At 40.1% G+C, this 16,483-nt stretch overlaps 1 protein-coding gene across 1 annotated transcript in view; it reads right to left on the bottom strand.

The window, feature by feature from the left end:
• Positions 1–8,546: 8,546 nt before the first annotated feature.
• LOC122749450 (ceruloplasmin-like) overlaps positions 8,547–16,483 on the bottom strand; it is a 54,475-nt gene continuing 46,538 nt past the window's right edge. The window contains exons 18-19 of the mRNA XM_043995827.1: positions 15,402–15,564; positions 8,547–8,785 (exon numbers count right to left, since the gene is read on the bottom strand). Of these exons, the coding sequence (XP_043851762.1) occupies positions 8,769–8,785; positions 15,402–15,564 (180 nt within the window). The 3' untranslated portion in view covers positions 8,547–8,768. The remainder of the gene's footprint in view (positions 8,786–15,401; positions 15,565–16,483) is intronic.

Genomic DNA, 16,483 nt, shown 5'->3' with positions numbered 1-16,483 from the left:
GGTCTTTCAGCATAGTAGTTTCTAATTCTTATGTGTTCTTTCTTGTAGCTCCATGATATTTAAATTGGTTTTTTTTCTTGTTACTTCCAATATTTTCTCTTTAACCTGGGAGCTTTGAAACTTGGCTATTATATTCCTGTAAGTTTTCCTCCTGGGATCTCTTTCAGGTGGTGATCAGTGGATTTTTTTCTATTTCTGCCTCATATTATTTCTCCTCAAACTGTTTTCTAGATCAGTTTTTTCTGATGAGATATTTTATATTCTCTTCTATTTTTCATTCTTTTAATTTTGTTTTATATAGAGCATCACTAGCTTCCCTTTGCCCAATTCTAGTTTTCCAAGGAATCATTTTCTTCCTTAAGTTTTTCATTCTCTATTTCAAGTTGGTTGGTTGACTTTCTTTTCATAATTTTCTTGGATTACTCTTATTTTTTCCCTACCTTTTCCTTTATCTTTCTTATTTGATTTTTTTTTTTTAGTGAGGCAATTGGGGTTAAGTGACTTGCCCAGGGTCACACAGCTAGTAAGTGTCAAGTGTCTGAGGCCGGATTTGAACTCAGATACTCCTGACTCCAGGGTCAGTGCTCTATCCACTATGCCATCTAGCTGCCCCTCCTTATTTGATTTTTAAAGTCCTTTTAAAGTTCTTCCAAGAACTTTTTTTTGTGCTTGGAACCATTTGATGTTTCTCATCAAAAAAGAAGTGGATCTTTTTTTTTCGCTCCATTAATCTTCCTCTGAATATGAACCCAGATCTTCTCTATCCCCATAGTGGCTATCTATGTTTGGGTTCTTTCTCCTTTGTTTACTCATTTTTATTTTGTTTAACTTTGTTTTTTAGCAGTTATTAGTATAATTAAGTTCTAGACCTGACATGGGGGGAGTGGGGGAAATGATGCCTCAATCCTCAGGTACTTCATACTGTTATTTTCTGAGTTTTGTCCTCAGGCCCAACCTTGGGCTCTCCTCTTCACTCCTAAGCCATGGTTAGGGCCCCCAGCCACACTGTCCTGGGAATGCTCTTGCTCTCTGGGGTCCTTCTGGTGGCTGCAAACTACAGCTGCCCTCTTTGCCCAGAAACCAAAGCCAGCGACTCTACCCTCCTGCAAGTGCCCATAGCCAACAGGGTCCGGACCCCTCACTACTGCACTTACCAGGTCTGTGCTAGCTCCTTCTTCCTGGCAGCCACCGCCCTGGACACTTCCAGTCAGTACAGCTATGCTTGGCATCCCTTGACAGTGGAAAGTCCTTCAATGTTCTAGCCAACCTTTGTCCCCCACACACTGTCAATGAGGTGAAAGTTCCTGAGGCTGAGGTTGCTTCCCTATGCAGCTGCTCCTGGGCCTGGTTGCTAATTCTGCAGTCAGCCTGAGGATGGTTGCACTTTACTCTGCTGAACCTTTGCTCCTGGAGATCTTCTCAAATTGCTTTGTGCTGAATTTTGCCTGTTTCTGCGACTTTCGCTGAGGCAATACTCGGTCTTTTTTTGGGGAGGAAATTTATCTTCTCAAACTCCTCTCCAGGAGTACTGGATTTGTAATCAAAGCAACTAGATTTGAATCCTGATTCTTTCTTTTACTACCCGTGTGTCCTTGGGCAAGTCCTTTGACCTCTCTGGGCCTCAGTTTACTCATTTGTAAAAATGAAGGTTTTGAACTACATGATCTTCAAGGTCCCTTTTAGTTCTACATCTTTGACTCTGGAATAGAAGTCATTTTACCTTTATAGGCCTCATTTTCCTCTTCTGTAAAATGCCTTCTAAAGACCTTTCTGGCTCCAAGTCTATGATCCTTTTATCGCAATCCTCAGGGTTGCAAAGGGCTCCCTTCTGACTAGAAGCATTCCCACAGCCTGCCCAATTAGTTTCTGGGCTGAATAGTAGGGGCCAGTGTAAAATTATCTTAATAATTGGACAAAACCATTTTTAGGGCCACACATTCTCCACTTCCCTTTTATAACTAGTTTAATATTTTCAATTACACCCTCAAACACAGAGTTTAGGCCAGTCTTGAACCTGGGTCCAAGTTTTGCCCATGAATAATATTGGCTATGTGACCCTACACAAGTCATTCAATCTCTCAGTATCCCAAGAATTTCTCTTATACTATAAGTTACAGATCAGTTGCTGGTCACCAGTAAGCTATAATATGTTCCTTAAGGGTACAGGCAAATTCTTTCTATGTCTTTGAATCTCCATGATCTAGCCTGGCAAACATCAAAGGCTTGATAAATGCTGGTTGAATATTGAATGGATGGAATTTCATCCATTCATCCATGGAAAGAATTTCTACACTAATGAGATCACAGGTCCTGTTGGGAAAAAAATGCTCATGAGGAGATAGATTCTTTAAGACAGTTTCAATCAAGGGTATATGTAGGACAGGGTGAGTAGAGCAGCGGCTTTGTAGTTCACCCTAGAAATGGATACATGAAAGAAATCAGGACACAGGTCAGGATAGTCGAATAGATAACCCTGACTATAGCCTCTACTGTTACACATGACTGTCCACCTCTCCTGCAGCATATGAATCACTTCTTTCAGATCTTATTGAATGAATAAATGTTTATGAATGAAGCTTTAGCTTAAATAGCTCGATGCACACTCTTTCATGTGTTGAAAAATAATACTTGGGCAGCTAGGTGGAGCAGTGGATAAAGCACTGGCCTTGGATTCCGGAGGACCTGAGTTCAAATCCAGCCTCAGACACTTGACACTTAACTAGCTGTGTGACCCTGGGCAAGTCACTTAACTCTCATTGCCCCGCAAAAAAAAAAGAAAGAAAAAAAAAGAAAAAGAATACTTCCATGTTGGCCTGAATGCTAAATAAGAGACAGCAATTTTGCTGGTGGTAGTTATGAATAATAAAGAAAGGCATGTGGGACAGGAGTAGAGGTTGATGTATGAAAAGCACTAAGTCTGAGATCAGGATCTTTAAAGAACTTTATTGGAAAGTTGCACATTTCACTTTATGTGTCTTTTATTTATTTTCAAATGTTCTCATTTGAAACAGCAGGGAGGTATTTGACTTATTAAAATTCACATTAGCCAGCCACAATAGCTTTAGTTCATCCCTTCAGTGAACTCCTGTGTTGGATTCAAAGCCACGTTGCTGCAGGTAGAATTCAATAACACACTGGAAAAGATGTTCTTCAATTTGTAGTAACAGTAGAAGTTCAATGTAAAACAGCCAACTGTGGAGCCTGCCAACAACCAGTTGCTCCAAATTGTTTTCTTTTTTACAGGAAATTGTGAAAGGAATTGTGTAACTCTGGAATTTTGTTCAAATGTCCTGTCACATACAGAACTTTGATAACCTAAAGGTGAGGGGAAAGCTTATTTACCAGTACCCTTTTGGGGCATCTAAAAGAATTTTTTTTTTGGCAACAAACATTTATTTTATTTTTTCCAGTTACATGTAAGGGTAATTTTCAATATTAATTTTCACAAGATTTAGAGTTCCAAATTTTTCTCCCTCCCTCCCTTTCCTCCCTGCTCCACAAGACATCAACCAGGTTATATATGTACAATCCACAAGTGCTCTTTTTATCAGTTCTTTCTATGGGGGTGGATAATATGCTTCATCATTAGTCCCTTGGGATTGTCTTAGATCATTGTATTGCTGAGAGTAGTTAAGTCATTCACAATTGTTCACAGAACAATACTGCTGTCACTATATACAATGTCCTCCCAGTTCTGCTCACTTCACTATACATCAGTTCATATGAGTCTTTGCAGGTTTTTCTGGGATCATCCTGTTTGTCATTTCCTATAGCACAAGACCATTCCACTACAATCATATACCACAGCTTCTTCAGTCATTCCTCAATTGATGGATATTCCCTTGATTCCCAATTCTTAGCCACCACAAAGAGTTGCTATAAATATTTTTTGTACAATTTTACCCCCTTTTCTCTTTTTCATGATTACTATGTTAACTGTTTCCCTCCATCTTCTTCCCTTCTCCATGATATTTACTCTATTATCCATCTTCTTTCATCCTATCCCTCTTCAAAAGGGATTTGCTTCTATCCCCTCCCCCTATCTGCCCTCCCTTCTTTTGTCCCTCTCTCTGTATCCCCTTCCTCTCCTATTTTCCTGCAGGGTTAGATAGATTACTCCACCCAACTGAGTGTATATGTTATTCCCTCCTTGAGCCAATTCTGATGAGATTGAGGTCTTTGAGCCAATTCTGATGAGTGTTAGGCTCATTTACTGCCCAGATTAAACAGATTACTCCACCCAGTTGGGTGTGTGTGTGTTAATCCCTCCTTGAGGCAACTTTGATGAGTTTAAGGTCTTTGAGCCTTTTCTAATGAGTGTAAAATTCATTTACTGCCCTGCTCCTCCCTCATCTCTTCCCCCACTCCATAAGCCCTTTCCTGTTTCTTTCATGTAGGATTTCACCCCATGTTACCTCTGCCCATCCCCCTGCCCCAGTGCATTCCCATCACCCCTCAATTTGACCCTAAAGATGTCATCATGGGGCAGCTAGGTGACACAGTGGACAAAGCATCCACCCTGGACCCAGAGGGATCCCAGCCAAAATCCAGCCTCAGACACAAGACAATCACCCACTGCATGACCCCAAGTATGTCCTTCAACTCCAATTTTTTATGGTTCTCTAGGGTCTTGTATTTGAAAGTCAAATTTGCTATTCAGTTCAGGTCTTTTCATCATGAATAACTGAAAGTCCTCTTTTTCACTGAAGTCCCATTTTTCCTCTGAAAGATTATGATCAGTTTTTCTGGATATGTGATTCTTAGTTGTAATCCCAATTCCTTTGCCCTCTGGAATATCATATTCCATGCCCTCCAGTCCTTTAATGTAGAAGATACTAGATCTTGTGCTATCCTGACTGGGGCTAGTACTTGAATTCTTTCTTTTCGGCAGCTTGTAATATTTTCTCCTTGACCTGGGAGCTCTGGAATTTGGCTATAATATTCCTGGGAGTTTTCCTTTTGGGATCTCTTTCAGGAGCTGATTGGTGGATTCTTTCAATTTCTATTTTACCTTCTGCTTCTAGAATATCAGGGCAATTTTCCCTGACAATTTCTAGGAAGATGATGTCTAAGCTCTTTCCTTGTTCATGGTTTTCAGGTAGAACAATAATTTTCAAATTATCTCTCCTGGACCTATTTTCTAGGTCAGCAGTTTTTCCAAGAAGATATTTCACATTACCCTCTATTTTTTTATTCATTTGGATTTGCTTTATTGTGTTTTGGTTTCTCATAAAGTCATTAGCTTCCATTTGTTCAATCCTAATTATTTTCATCAGAGAGCTTTTGTACCTCCTTTTCCATTTGGCCAATTTGGCTTTTCAAGCTATTGACTTTTTTCTCATGTCTTTCCTACATCACCCTCATTTCTCTTTCCATTTTTTCCTCTACCTCTATAACTTTATCTTCAAAGTCCTTTTGAGTGCCTCTATGGCCTGAGGCCAATTCATATTTTTCTTGGTAGCTTTAGATATAGGGGCCCTGATGTTGACATCTTCATTTGAGGGTGTACCTTGATCTTCCTTGTCACTAAAGAAACTTTCTATGGTCCTCACCTTTCTCTGTCTGCTCATCTTGCCTTTCTTTTACTTGATTTTTAGCTCCTTAAAGTGAGGCACTGTGTCCAGGCTGCACTATCCCAAGCTTCAGAAGGTCCCAGGTGATATGATTGAAGGAGGAGCAGGTTCTTCACTCACCTGGCCTGTTCCCTGGTCTGCAGATGATCCCAGACCAACTTGCTAATCAACCAGCTTTGTGTGTTGTGGTTGTCAGCTCTGATGAGCCTGTGCCCCTCCCCGACCTGGGCCCCTGCTACTCAAGCCTACGGTTCCCAGCAGGGGTGAAAAACCCAAGTTCTGCCTCAGCACCAGCGTAGACCCCTGTAGTCTACCCCCTGCTCAGGGCTCAGCCCTCTCACCAGACTGTGAGCTTAGTTCCAGATGACACTGGCGCTGCAGCTGATTCAGAAGCTCTAGGGAGGTCTCTTTCTCTGGTGAGGCCTTCTTGGGACTGGATCTGTGTCAGGGTGACTGGGGGGTTGAGCTCCACTCCTGTCTCAGAGTAACAACTCCCTCCTTCTGACCTTCCAAGCCATCCTTGGTTAGAAGATGATCTCAGAATTTTCTTCCGTGGGTTTTTCTGCTCCAGGAATTGTCCTATGGCATTATTTGGATGTTTTTTGGAGCAATCATGTCATGAGTCTGAGAGCTCACTGCCTTTCCTCCTAGAAGTATTTTTAAGTGACATGATATAGTAGTGACATGACTATATTTCCTCCTTTTAAAAAATTTTGGTTCTACTCGATCCAACCAGTTCTTGACTTTTCAGTGACTACTGGTGTCCTAATTTGTGAATTACCTAGTTCCTGGGTTTTTCCTCTCTGTAACTACCTGGGTAAGCCATTGCACTTCTTTGTACTTTAATTTTTTACTTATGAAGAATGAAGAGATTGGCTTAGGGAGACCTCTGAGGTCTTAGGAGGCTTGAAATTCATGATCTTAAGCAACCTTTGAGCATTCCACTGAATGTTAGTGATTCCACAGGCAGGGTAAGTGAGAGACCAAAAGTTATTTAGTAAATTTTTCTGCTCATTTGTAAAAGATTTGATATGGTAGAAGATTTAATCCACTGGCTAAAATGGATTCTTTAAAATTAGGTGAAGATTGCAATTATCCATGCCATTTTTTCATTCATTCATTCATTCAACAAGTATTCACTATACTACATGTTTGCACTGTGAAAAAAGAAAACAGTCCCTATTGTCAAGAAGCTTACAGTCTACTTGGTAGAAATAACATGAGTTCAAAGAACTGAGTACATATTATACATATTTGGGGGGGGGAGCACTAACAATTGGGATATCAGTAGGGAACTCTTATAGGAAAGGTCAAACACTTAAACTGGGTCTTGAAGGAGGCTGGGGATCCCAATGGTTGAAGGTAAGGAAGCAGAACATTCCCGGCATGGGAGAGAGCTTCTGCAAAGGCACAGGAATGGGAAACAAAATATTGTGAGTGGGCTCTATTTGCTGTAATGTAGAACACATGAAGAGGATAACTTGAAGCCAGATAATAATAATAATAATAATAATAATAATGATAATGATAATTTTTTTGCAGGGCAATGGGGGTTAAGTGACTTGCCCAGGGTCACACAGCTAGTAAGTGTCAAATGTATGAGGTTGGATTTGAACTCAGGTCCTCCTGAATCCAGGGCCAGTGTTCTATCCACTGCGCCACCTAGCTGCCCCTTGAAGTCAGATTATAAAAGATATTAGATGACAAAGAGAAGAACATTTATTTTTAAACTTGAGGCATCCACCTGCAGCTGGTGGATGGGCTCTTCTTGGAACTCTCCTGGTCCTCTCTTCATCACTCTTTTCCTCTTGGCCTCTGTGAAATCCAACCAACTTTCTAGTGGGTGATGGGCATATGCATATGATATGTTGTCTTTGTAGGACCCTAGCCGTCCTCTGGAATTGGCCTTCATGGGCCTTATTTAGTATTTTGGTTCCAGCATCCTTACAAAACTATAAGCTTCACATAGGTAGGCACCATTGGACCGTAAATCTAGAATAAGGAGGGACTCTATTCTTTTACCTCCACATTTTATAGACAAGAACATTGATAACCATTTACACAAAGTCCCCGAGTTAGTGAATGTCAGCAGTAGCATACAAACCAGGCCTCCAGCCAGTAGCCTACTTGTTTTTTCCACAAGCTGCCTTCCTTATACATAACACAAGGGACCTAGTCCTGTATGTGGGTGTTTTTCTGGTACTAAGAAAATGGCAAAAGATCAGGAAAAGGGTTCAAGTGAGACTGGTCAGACCTCCATGGAGAATTCAAGGGAAGACTTTAACAAGACAGAGAAGATGAAAAGCTGTGGATGGGTCGGGAGCACCACCACAACAGGGAGGACCCTGAGAGATGGGATCCTTTGAAACATCTCCCCTCCCTAGAAGAGCCTAGCACAGTGCTCTGCTTATAGTGAAGTGTATTATAAATTCTAATTGAATTGGAAGTACTCAAATATTTGTTCCCCTCAATGTGTGTGGGAATGAAACAGACAGCTCTAAAAGGATCAGGAAATGAAAATCACTCTGAAAACATCATGTAGTTTCCATGGGGTGGAGAAAGGGGGCAACACTCCACCCCACATCATTAGGACTGTTCTGAAGAGATGGGTAATAACCATGTTTTTTGAGTTTTTTCCCCCCTCGTTATACTAGAGTTTGTCTTATCTCCAAATAAGTGTAATGACTGTGTCTGCCTTCTGTGCAAGCCTTACCTACCATTGTTGTCACTCATCCCTAATAGCAAGGGTAGCTAAGTGGAGCAGTGGGTAGAGGGCAGGGTCTAGAATCAGGAAGACCTGAGTTCAAATCCAGCTGTATGACCCTGGGCAAGTCACACAACAATATTTGCCTCAGTTTCCTCATCTGTAAAATGATCTTGAGAAGCCATTCTACTTCTCTGCGAACAAACCCCAAATACAGTCACAAAGAGTCAGGCATGACTGAAACAATTTAACAACAACAATCCCTAATAGCATCACACTCCCATGATTCAATCCTACTGAAATCTCCAATGGCTCATACTAAGAGGTTAAAGAGAAAGTTTAAATTTTTTGGTTATTTTTTTTTAAAAAATGCTTCTCTGCTAGTGATTATATTCATAATTTAATTTAATTTTTCCTTTATTCCTTGGCAGGCTTGAGTTTTCCGTTTTCTTCTACTCTAGGACCATTGATGGGGGCTCGTCAAAATCTCTTCACGAAGTCTTTTGTCCTGTAGGACAGAGAGAATCAAAGAAAAACTCCATATTAAAAAATACCCAGCAGCCTAGATTACATATTTGAATGTGGACCTATGGAATAGTTATATATATATTTGAATAAAAAGAATATATGGCCCATCTGATTTCTTTTTCTGTTTAAAATCTTGCTCCCTTGGGGGCAGCCAGGTGGTACAGTGGATAGAGGACTGGCCCTGGAGTCATGAGGACCTGAGTTCAAACCTCACCTAAGACACTTAGCTGTGTGACCCTGGACAAGTCACTTAACTCTGATTGCTTCTAAAAAATAAAATAAGATTGTATTCCTTAAACTGATAAATGCTTTGGTGTTTGCTAGTAATGAATAGACCTCCCATTTCCTCTTTTTTTTTTTTTAAAAAAGTAAATTAAAATTATTTTCATTTTCATTTATTTATTTATTTATTTTGGCAGGGCAATGGGGGTTAAGTGACTTGCCCAGGGTCACACAGCTAGTAAGTGTCAAGTGTCTGAGGCCGGACTTGAACTCAGGTCCTCCTGAATCCAGGGCCGGTGCTCTATCCACTGCGCCACCTAGCTGCCTCCCATTTCCTCTTATAGTGTAGTATCTGTGCATCTCTAGATATTCCCTAATGTGTAGGTTGTCTTCCCAAAGTTGTTTGTTTGGAACTGGGAAGAATTTTCTTATAGACATCTTTTAGGGTGGGTCACGACATGACATTTAATCCATGACATATGGTTTTCATAAGGCTTTGGCTTCATTGATTATAGGACAATGAAATATGAGAGGTCACCCAGATACAATGTCACCTGAGGTTCTGTGTATTCCACTACTACCTATGCTACTACTAATACCTTATTATTAGTGAGTCTATATTTTATTTACATTGTGCGTGAAATTTGTTTCTATGGGAGAATGTTTTTTTGCCTAAGCAGAGAAAAGAAATCTTGGAGACCTAGAGTAGCTCATTGCATTCACTAAGAGGAAGAAGGTGGGTTCTTTTGTAAAGAATTAATCGTGATTTAGAAGCCCCAGCATGCCCTGGCCGGGGCCTCCATGCCGGCACGGTGCTCCACCCACCTCACACCAATGCCTTCGTGGTCCTGGCCAAATCATAATGATGGGAAGCCTGATGAGGGCAGTCAGGTGACCTTTGGCGTGTGGAAGCTGGGAGGCTTGCCATTCTACAACCCATCTGTTAATTCTGTTAATCAGGGCTGCCCCCCAATTAGCTTCAGGTTGTGTGTGTGACCGCCCTGTTTGCTGGGAAAGAGAAGGGAGGAGATTTGCCATTCTGGCATTGGAGCTGGAAAGAGAAGGGACTCAGCCCTTCTGCTGAGCCCCAGGCAGTGGTGTGATTCAGGTCATATTATTTTCCTTTCCCCATTCCTTTTTTTCTTTCCCTTAATTCTACTAATCTTACTTGTGTTTTTAAGTTTGTTCTTGTTAATAAACCCTGTTCTGTTTTTGAAAGAGGCTGTTAATCTCCTTCTTTGCCCCAATATTGTGGTGAGCCACCTAATTAACATTTCCCAATTAAAATTTGGCCCCTACACTTTACTGCTCTTTGTGGTACCCAGTGGAGGCTACCCCGTAGCTCTTCATGAGGTATGACTAAATGTGGCCCAGATGAATATAGGTAGAGAATGCTCACAGACTATTCATAAGTTGGTGGAAATGTTCATCATTGTTAATCAGCTTATCTAGTAGAATTTAAGTTCCTTGAGGGCAGGGACTGTCTTATTTCACTTTTCATCCACAATGACTAGAATAGTACCAGGCACATAACAGGCATTTGTTGAATCAAATTATCTAGGCTCTCTGAATATTAAAGTTTAATCTCTTAGTCCCTCTATCAAAGGAAACTCTTTGTGAGTTGTCAAGGGAGGTTCCTGGTGAATCCTAATGCGCTTGCTTTGAAGTCACCAGAAGAAATAGAGGTCTTGACACATCTTCTTGGCCCCGGGATCCCACAGGAGTCAGTACAGTATCCCTAGTCATTCTCCCTTCTCATTCACATAAGACTTAGGGATACTCAGAGGCAACTGCTAGGGTAAAAGCCATTCTCCTCTGGGGCTGCAGAGAGATTCATTCTGTTTCTTTTGTTTGTTTTTTTGGTGAGGCAATTGGGGTTAAGTGACTTGCTCAGGGTCACACAGCTAGTAAATATTAAGTGTCAGAGGCCGGATTTGAACTCAGGTCCTCCTGAATCCAAGGCCGGTGCTCTATCTACTGTGCCACCTGCCTGCCCCTAGAGAGAATCATTCTAATAAAAATATGACTATGAGAAGGAGCTGTGCTTCCCTCCACCATGAGGAACTCCTTGCATTGAACTGACGGAAGGAAGTACCGATAACTTGTCATTTACTCCATTGGTTAAATGTCAAAGGTGAGAATTGGGCTAGGGCTTTCTGACTCCAAGGCTAACCTTTAATATACAGTGGCACTACTCTCTCCACCACTACTTCTAAAGACAATAAGAGTAATAATTGCTGAATAATACTGATTTGAAGCTCTGCAAAGCACTTTGTGTATGTTAACCAAGAAGAGAGTTAATAAAATAAGTTTTCCATTCTCCAGGCCCTGGCAATGTGAATCTTCTTGGATCATAGAACCACAGATGTAGAGCTAAAAGAGACCTTACACGTCACAAAGAGGAAGACTGGCCTTATTGGCATGTAAAAAAGAAGAAATATATCAGAGTCTTTTAAAAAAAAATCTGTTTTTGAATTCTAGATGAATAAAGGTTTTCTTTGTTCTTGTTTCTGTCATCTTCTTGTACATTTCCAAGGAGATGCTCCTACAGTCAGGATGTCCAATCAAAACAAATAAGACATGCACCATTGAAAGTTTGTTTATGTTTTTCTCTCTGTGTCCCCAGCAAAAGAGGGGCTAAGACACAGCAGGCATAGTAGAATGTGTTGAAGAGATGTTTGTTATATTGCAAATCTTGGAACTTTTTCTATAATCACATTCTATTGTTGTTGAAACCTGTGATTTCACCATTCTAGGGGATGTCCAGTGTGGAAAATTCTTTCGTCTAAGCAAATGAACAAATCCTCCATAAGTGATAGGGGCTGGATGTTGGACCTGGGGTCTTGACCTGGTTTTAAATTCCATTTCTGGCACTAGCTCTCTGACCATAAACTCTTCATCTAATTTCTCTGCATCTCAGACAACTCTTTCTGTTTTATCTATTAAGTTAGAGTAATCTGCCTTACTAGTAGAGGGAGTTCCCATACTGGTGAAAAGATAATTAGTGTCTATGATTTATAAGTCAGCACCAAATAAGAGGAAAGAACTAAGAATTAAAATGTTATAATAATAATTGGGGGAGGGGTAGTCAAAAGCAAAAAATTTTGAGAATGAACAGGGTGAAAGGAAAAAGTAGGATAAACAGGTATGTGTGTGTGAAGGAAATAGGATGGAAGAACATACAGTTAGTAACCATAACTGTAAATAAAATTTTACAGCAAATTACTTTGATAAAGGCCTCATTTCTCAAATATGTAGAGAACTGAATCAAATTGATAAAACAAGGGCCATTATCGAATTAATAAATTGTCAAAAGTTATGAACAGGCAATTTTCAGACAAAGTAATCAAAGCTATCTATAGTCTTTTAAAAATGCTCTAAATCACTGTTGATCAGAGAGATGTAAATTAAACAACCCCAAGGTACCACCCCACACCTATCAGATTGGTTAATATGACAGAAAAGGAAAAAGACAAATGTTGGAGCAGATATGAGAAAATTGAGACACTAATTGACTGCTGGTGGAGTTGTAAACTGATTCAACCATTCTGGAGAGTAGTTTGGAACTATGCCCAAAGGGCTATAAAACCATGCATACATACCCTTTCACTCAGCAATACCACTACTAGATCTATGTTCCAAAGAGATTTCAAAAAAAGGAAAAGGATCTACTTGTACAAAAGTATTTATAGCAGCTCTTTTTGTGGTGGCAAAGAAATGAAAATTGAGGGGATGCCCATTAGTTGAGGAATGGCTGAATAGATTGTGGTATATGATTATGACAGAATATCATTGTGTTATAAGAAATGATGAGCAGGATGCACTCTGAAAAACCTGGGAAGATTTACATGAACTGATGCAAAATGAAATGAGCTGAACTAGAACACTGTCCACAGTAACAGGAATACTGTACAATGATCCAAAAAAATTCTGGTGGACTTATGAAAGATGCTATCCATCTCCAGAGAAAGAACTGATGGAGTCCAAATGCAGAGCAAAGCATACTTTTAAAACTTTGTTTATTTTTGTTGGTTGGTTTTTCTTTTGGTCAGTGTTTTCTTTTACAACATGACCACTGTGGAAATATGTTTTGCATAGCTGCATTGTATTAAGTTGCCTGACTTTTTTTTCAATGTGGGTGGCCAGGAGGGAGAAAGGGAAAAAAGAACTCAAAATTTAAAAAAACCCCACCAAATGTTAAAAATAATTTTTACATGTAGTTGGGGTAAAATAAAATATTAAACAATTTAAAAGAATATTATCATCCCCAACTCTGGACTGCTTGGGTTATTCATCCCTGTATTGTAGTGTCCTACCCACGTGCTTCTATTCCATTCAAAAGGAAACACCTCATCTGTTATTCAGATGTCATCCTAGGATACCCTATCTCTTATCCCCCCCCAAAAAAAACCCTAATCTATTACCAAGACCTATCAATTTCATCTTTGAAACATCACATTTTGACCCTTCTTAATTTTAGTGCCTTCCCTCTATTGATTATGTCCTATTTATCCTGTATCTAGTTTGTACATATCTGTTTACTTGTCTCCCCCAATAGACTGTCACTTCCTTGAGGGCAGGGACTATCTTTTACCTCCTTTTATGACCCCAGCACTTAACACAGTACTTGGCACATAGTAAGTGCATAATAAATGTTTATTGACTGACTAACAGAAGAGATTCACCCTGATATTCAATATTTATCTTTGGAAGGTCTCTCATTGATTCCTTGCAAAGAGTGGCTTGAGAAGGAATGGGATGGCGAATGTTACTCAAGTCTTTTGGAATGTTAATCTCAAACTTTAAAAAATATAGAGATAGATATAGTGATTTTTCTTCAAGATCCTTATATTACTATAATTTCTTGGGACAGAGGGTCATGTTGGAGGGCACAGAGCAACTGTGCCAGTTTGGATATTCTCTCTCTGTTTGTGTCTTTGTCTCTGTCTCTATATCTCTTTGTCTCTCTGTCTCTCTGTCTGTCTCTGACAGAAGTGACTTGGCTACTAGATTATTGTTAAATTAAACATTTTTTTGCTGGAATCTATCCCCCTAATGAAGAGGACATTATTTTTTTGTTTGTTTTGTTTTTCAGGGAAAGGGGGGTTAAGTGACTTGCCCAGGGTCACACAGCTAGTAAGTATCAAGTGTCTGAGGCCGGATTTGAATTCAGGTCCTCCTGAACCCAGGGCCTGTGCTTTATCCACTGCACCACCTAGCTGCCCCTAAAGAGGACATTATTAATATTTTTTTTGACAATACTATAAGTGTCTTGCCATACATCAAAAGAATGATTGGAGTCCAGGACCTCTTAGTCATTACTCCTTTCACTGCTTCCCATTCTCTGTAATGGAGTAGGTGAGGATATTCCACTCTATCTCAGTGGTGGTATTGTCCATCAAGGACAGGCAACCTTCCCATTAACAGGTGATGCATATATAGATTCCATTTTGCCTGCCCAATTTCAAATTAGACCAATCTAGAAATAAATATACTCCGGATTTGAACTGTCTTATCTAAACAGGGACTATAAAGGAAACAGATTGGTTCCAAAAGTTAAAACCATAAATATTATTCATGGGTTTATGGTTATGGATTGCTTAGTGATGTATTATGCTCTTTATTTTTGTTTTTTTGTTGGTTTTTTTTTTTTGCAGGGTAGTGGGGGTTAAGTGACTTGCCCAGGGTCACACAGCTAGTAAGTGTCAGGTGTCTGAGGCTGGATTTGAACTCAAGTCCTCCTGAATCCAAAGCCAGTGTTTTATCCACTGTGCCACCTAGCTGCCCCGTATTATGCTCTTTAAATAATAACTAACAGGAGATAGTGTCAGGTACTGGATTCAGGGTGTTTTTGTTTGTTTGTTTGTTGGTGAGGCAAGTGGGGTTAAGTGACTTGCCCAGGGTCACACAGCTAGTAAGTGTCAAGTGTCTGAGGCCAGATTTGAACTCAGTTCCTTCTGACTCCAGGGCCAGTGCTCTATCCACTGCACCACCTTGCCACCCCTGGATTCAGATTTAAAGGGCATGCATTCAAATTTTACTTACCTCTGTTATCTTGGGCAATTCGCTTAAGCTTTTCCCCATTTGTCAAATGAGACTGTTGAACTACATACTTCTTAACATCTCTTCCAGCTCTATACCCTTTCAAACAATGGCTAACATTAGAGTTCCTGATGTTAGGTAACCAGGAAGGACTAATTTAGATTTCATCAAAGGAAAAAAAAAAGCAGTGTCTCTATCTTTGCAAGAGATTAATTTTGGGATGGGACATAGTTGCTGATCTCTCAACAAACGATATTGCTTTTTGCCTTCTTCCGGTACATTAAAATGCCACGGTCACGAGAGCATTCATCAAGTCCCTTAACTAGCCTTACCTTTTCTTTTTAAAACAGTGTAAGTGCTTTCCATTCCATTATCAATGTGTAAACTAACATGACAGTGGAATAACCAAGTCCCAGCATCTGTTGGATACATTTGAACAGTTTTGAATACTCCAGGAACAAGGTTGTAAACATCTGAGCGATAATATCCAGAGCCCTGAATGAGAAAGATGAAATAATATTAGTGTATTTACTTGTGGTAATTCAGGTAGTTGCATAATTTACACCCCTGCCAATTTGTAATCAATAATCAGAGCCCCTCGCACACAGAGTTCAATAAAGATCCAGATAGCCCTGGGTACTGGGATTTTTGTAGGCCCTTTGGAAAATGCGTTTTCAAAAAGGCTATCGGATTTTGTGAGGAAACAAAATGTTGGAAAATTCATTTCTTTCATTTTCTGGGATGGCAAAGATTGACATTAGCATGACTGTCTCTTCGGGTCTATGTTGTGCTTCATTTTCAAGGTCCTGATTAATCTGACCTCATCTTAAAGCCCCTCCTACTCCTCAGCACAAATATTAATTCCATCAGACTGTCCACTGGTTTCCTTTTCCATCTCTTTGCCCATCTTCCATTGAATTGGAATTTCCTTGTCACTCTGTCTTCTTATCCTCATTCAAATCCTACCCATTTTTCAAGGTCCAGCTCTTCTCCCTCCCTCTCAGAGAACTGCTCCAACCCTCATTAATGAGCCTCTTCTCTGAACTCCTGTCATACACGTCTGCTTCACAATTCAGAGCTTAATTTTGTCTCATCTGGTGTTATCTGGTAATAGTCTCATGCATAATAAATCTTGTCTCTTCAGCTACATTGTTAGCATCTCGAGTGTCCCATGTCTTTTGATTACTTTAGGCTATCTCCTCCTCAATTTGCTTTTGACTTATTTTATTTTATACAGCAGCTAGCACAGTGCTTAGCAAATAGTAGGCACTTAACAAATACTTAATTGTTGATTAACTGATTAAAGAGGACCTGGGGGGGCAGCTAGGTGGCACAGTGGATAAAGCACTGGCCCTGGATTCAGGAGGACCTGAGTTCAAATCTGGCCTCAGACACTTGACATTTACTAGCTGTG

The sequence above is a fragment of the Dromiciops gliroides genome, chromosome 3 (genome assembly GCF_019393635.1).
Source record: "Dromiciops gliroides isolate mDroGli1 chromosome 3, mDroGli1.pri, whole genome shotgun sequence".
NCBI classification, from domain to species: domain Eukaryota; kingdom Metazoa; phylum Chordata; class Mammalia; order Microbiotheria; family Microbiotheriidae; genus Dromiciops; species Dromiciops gliroides.
Note: the sequence above shows the minus strand (reverse complement) of the source record. Positions and strands in the feature narration are given on the sequence as shown.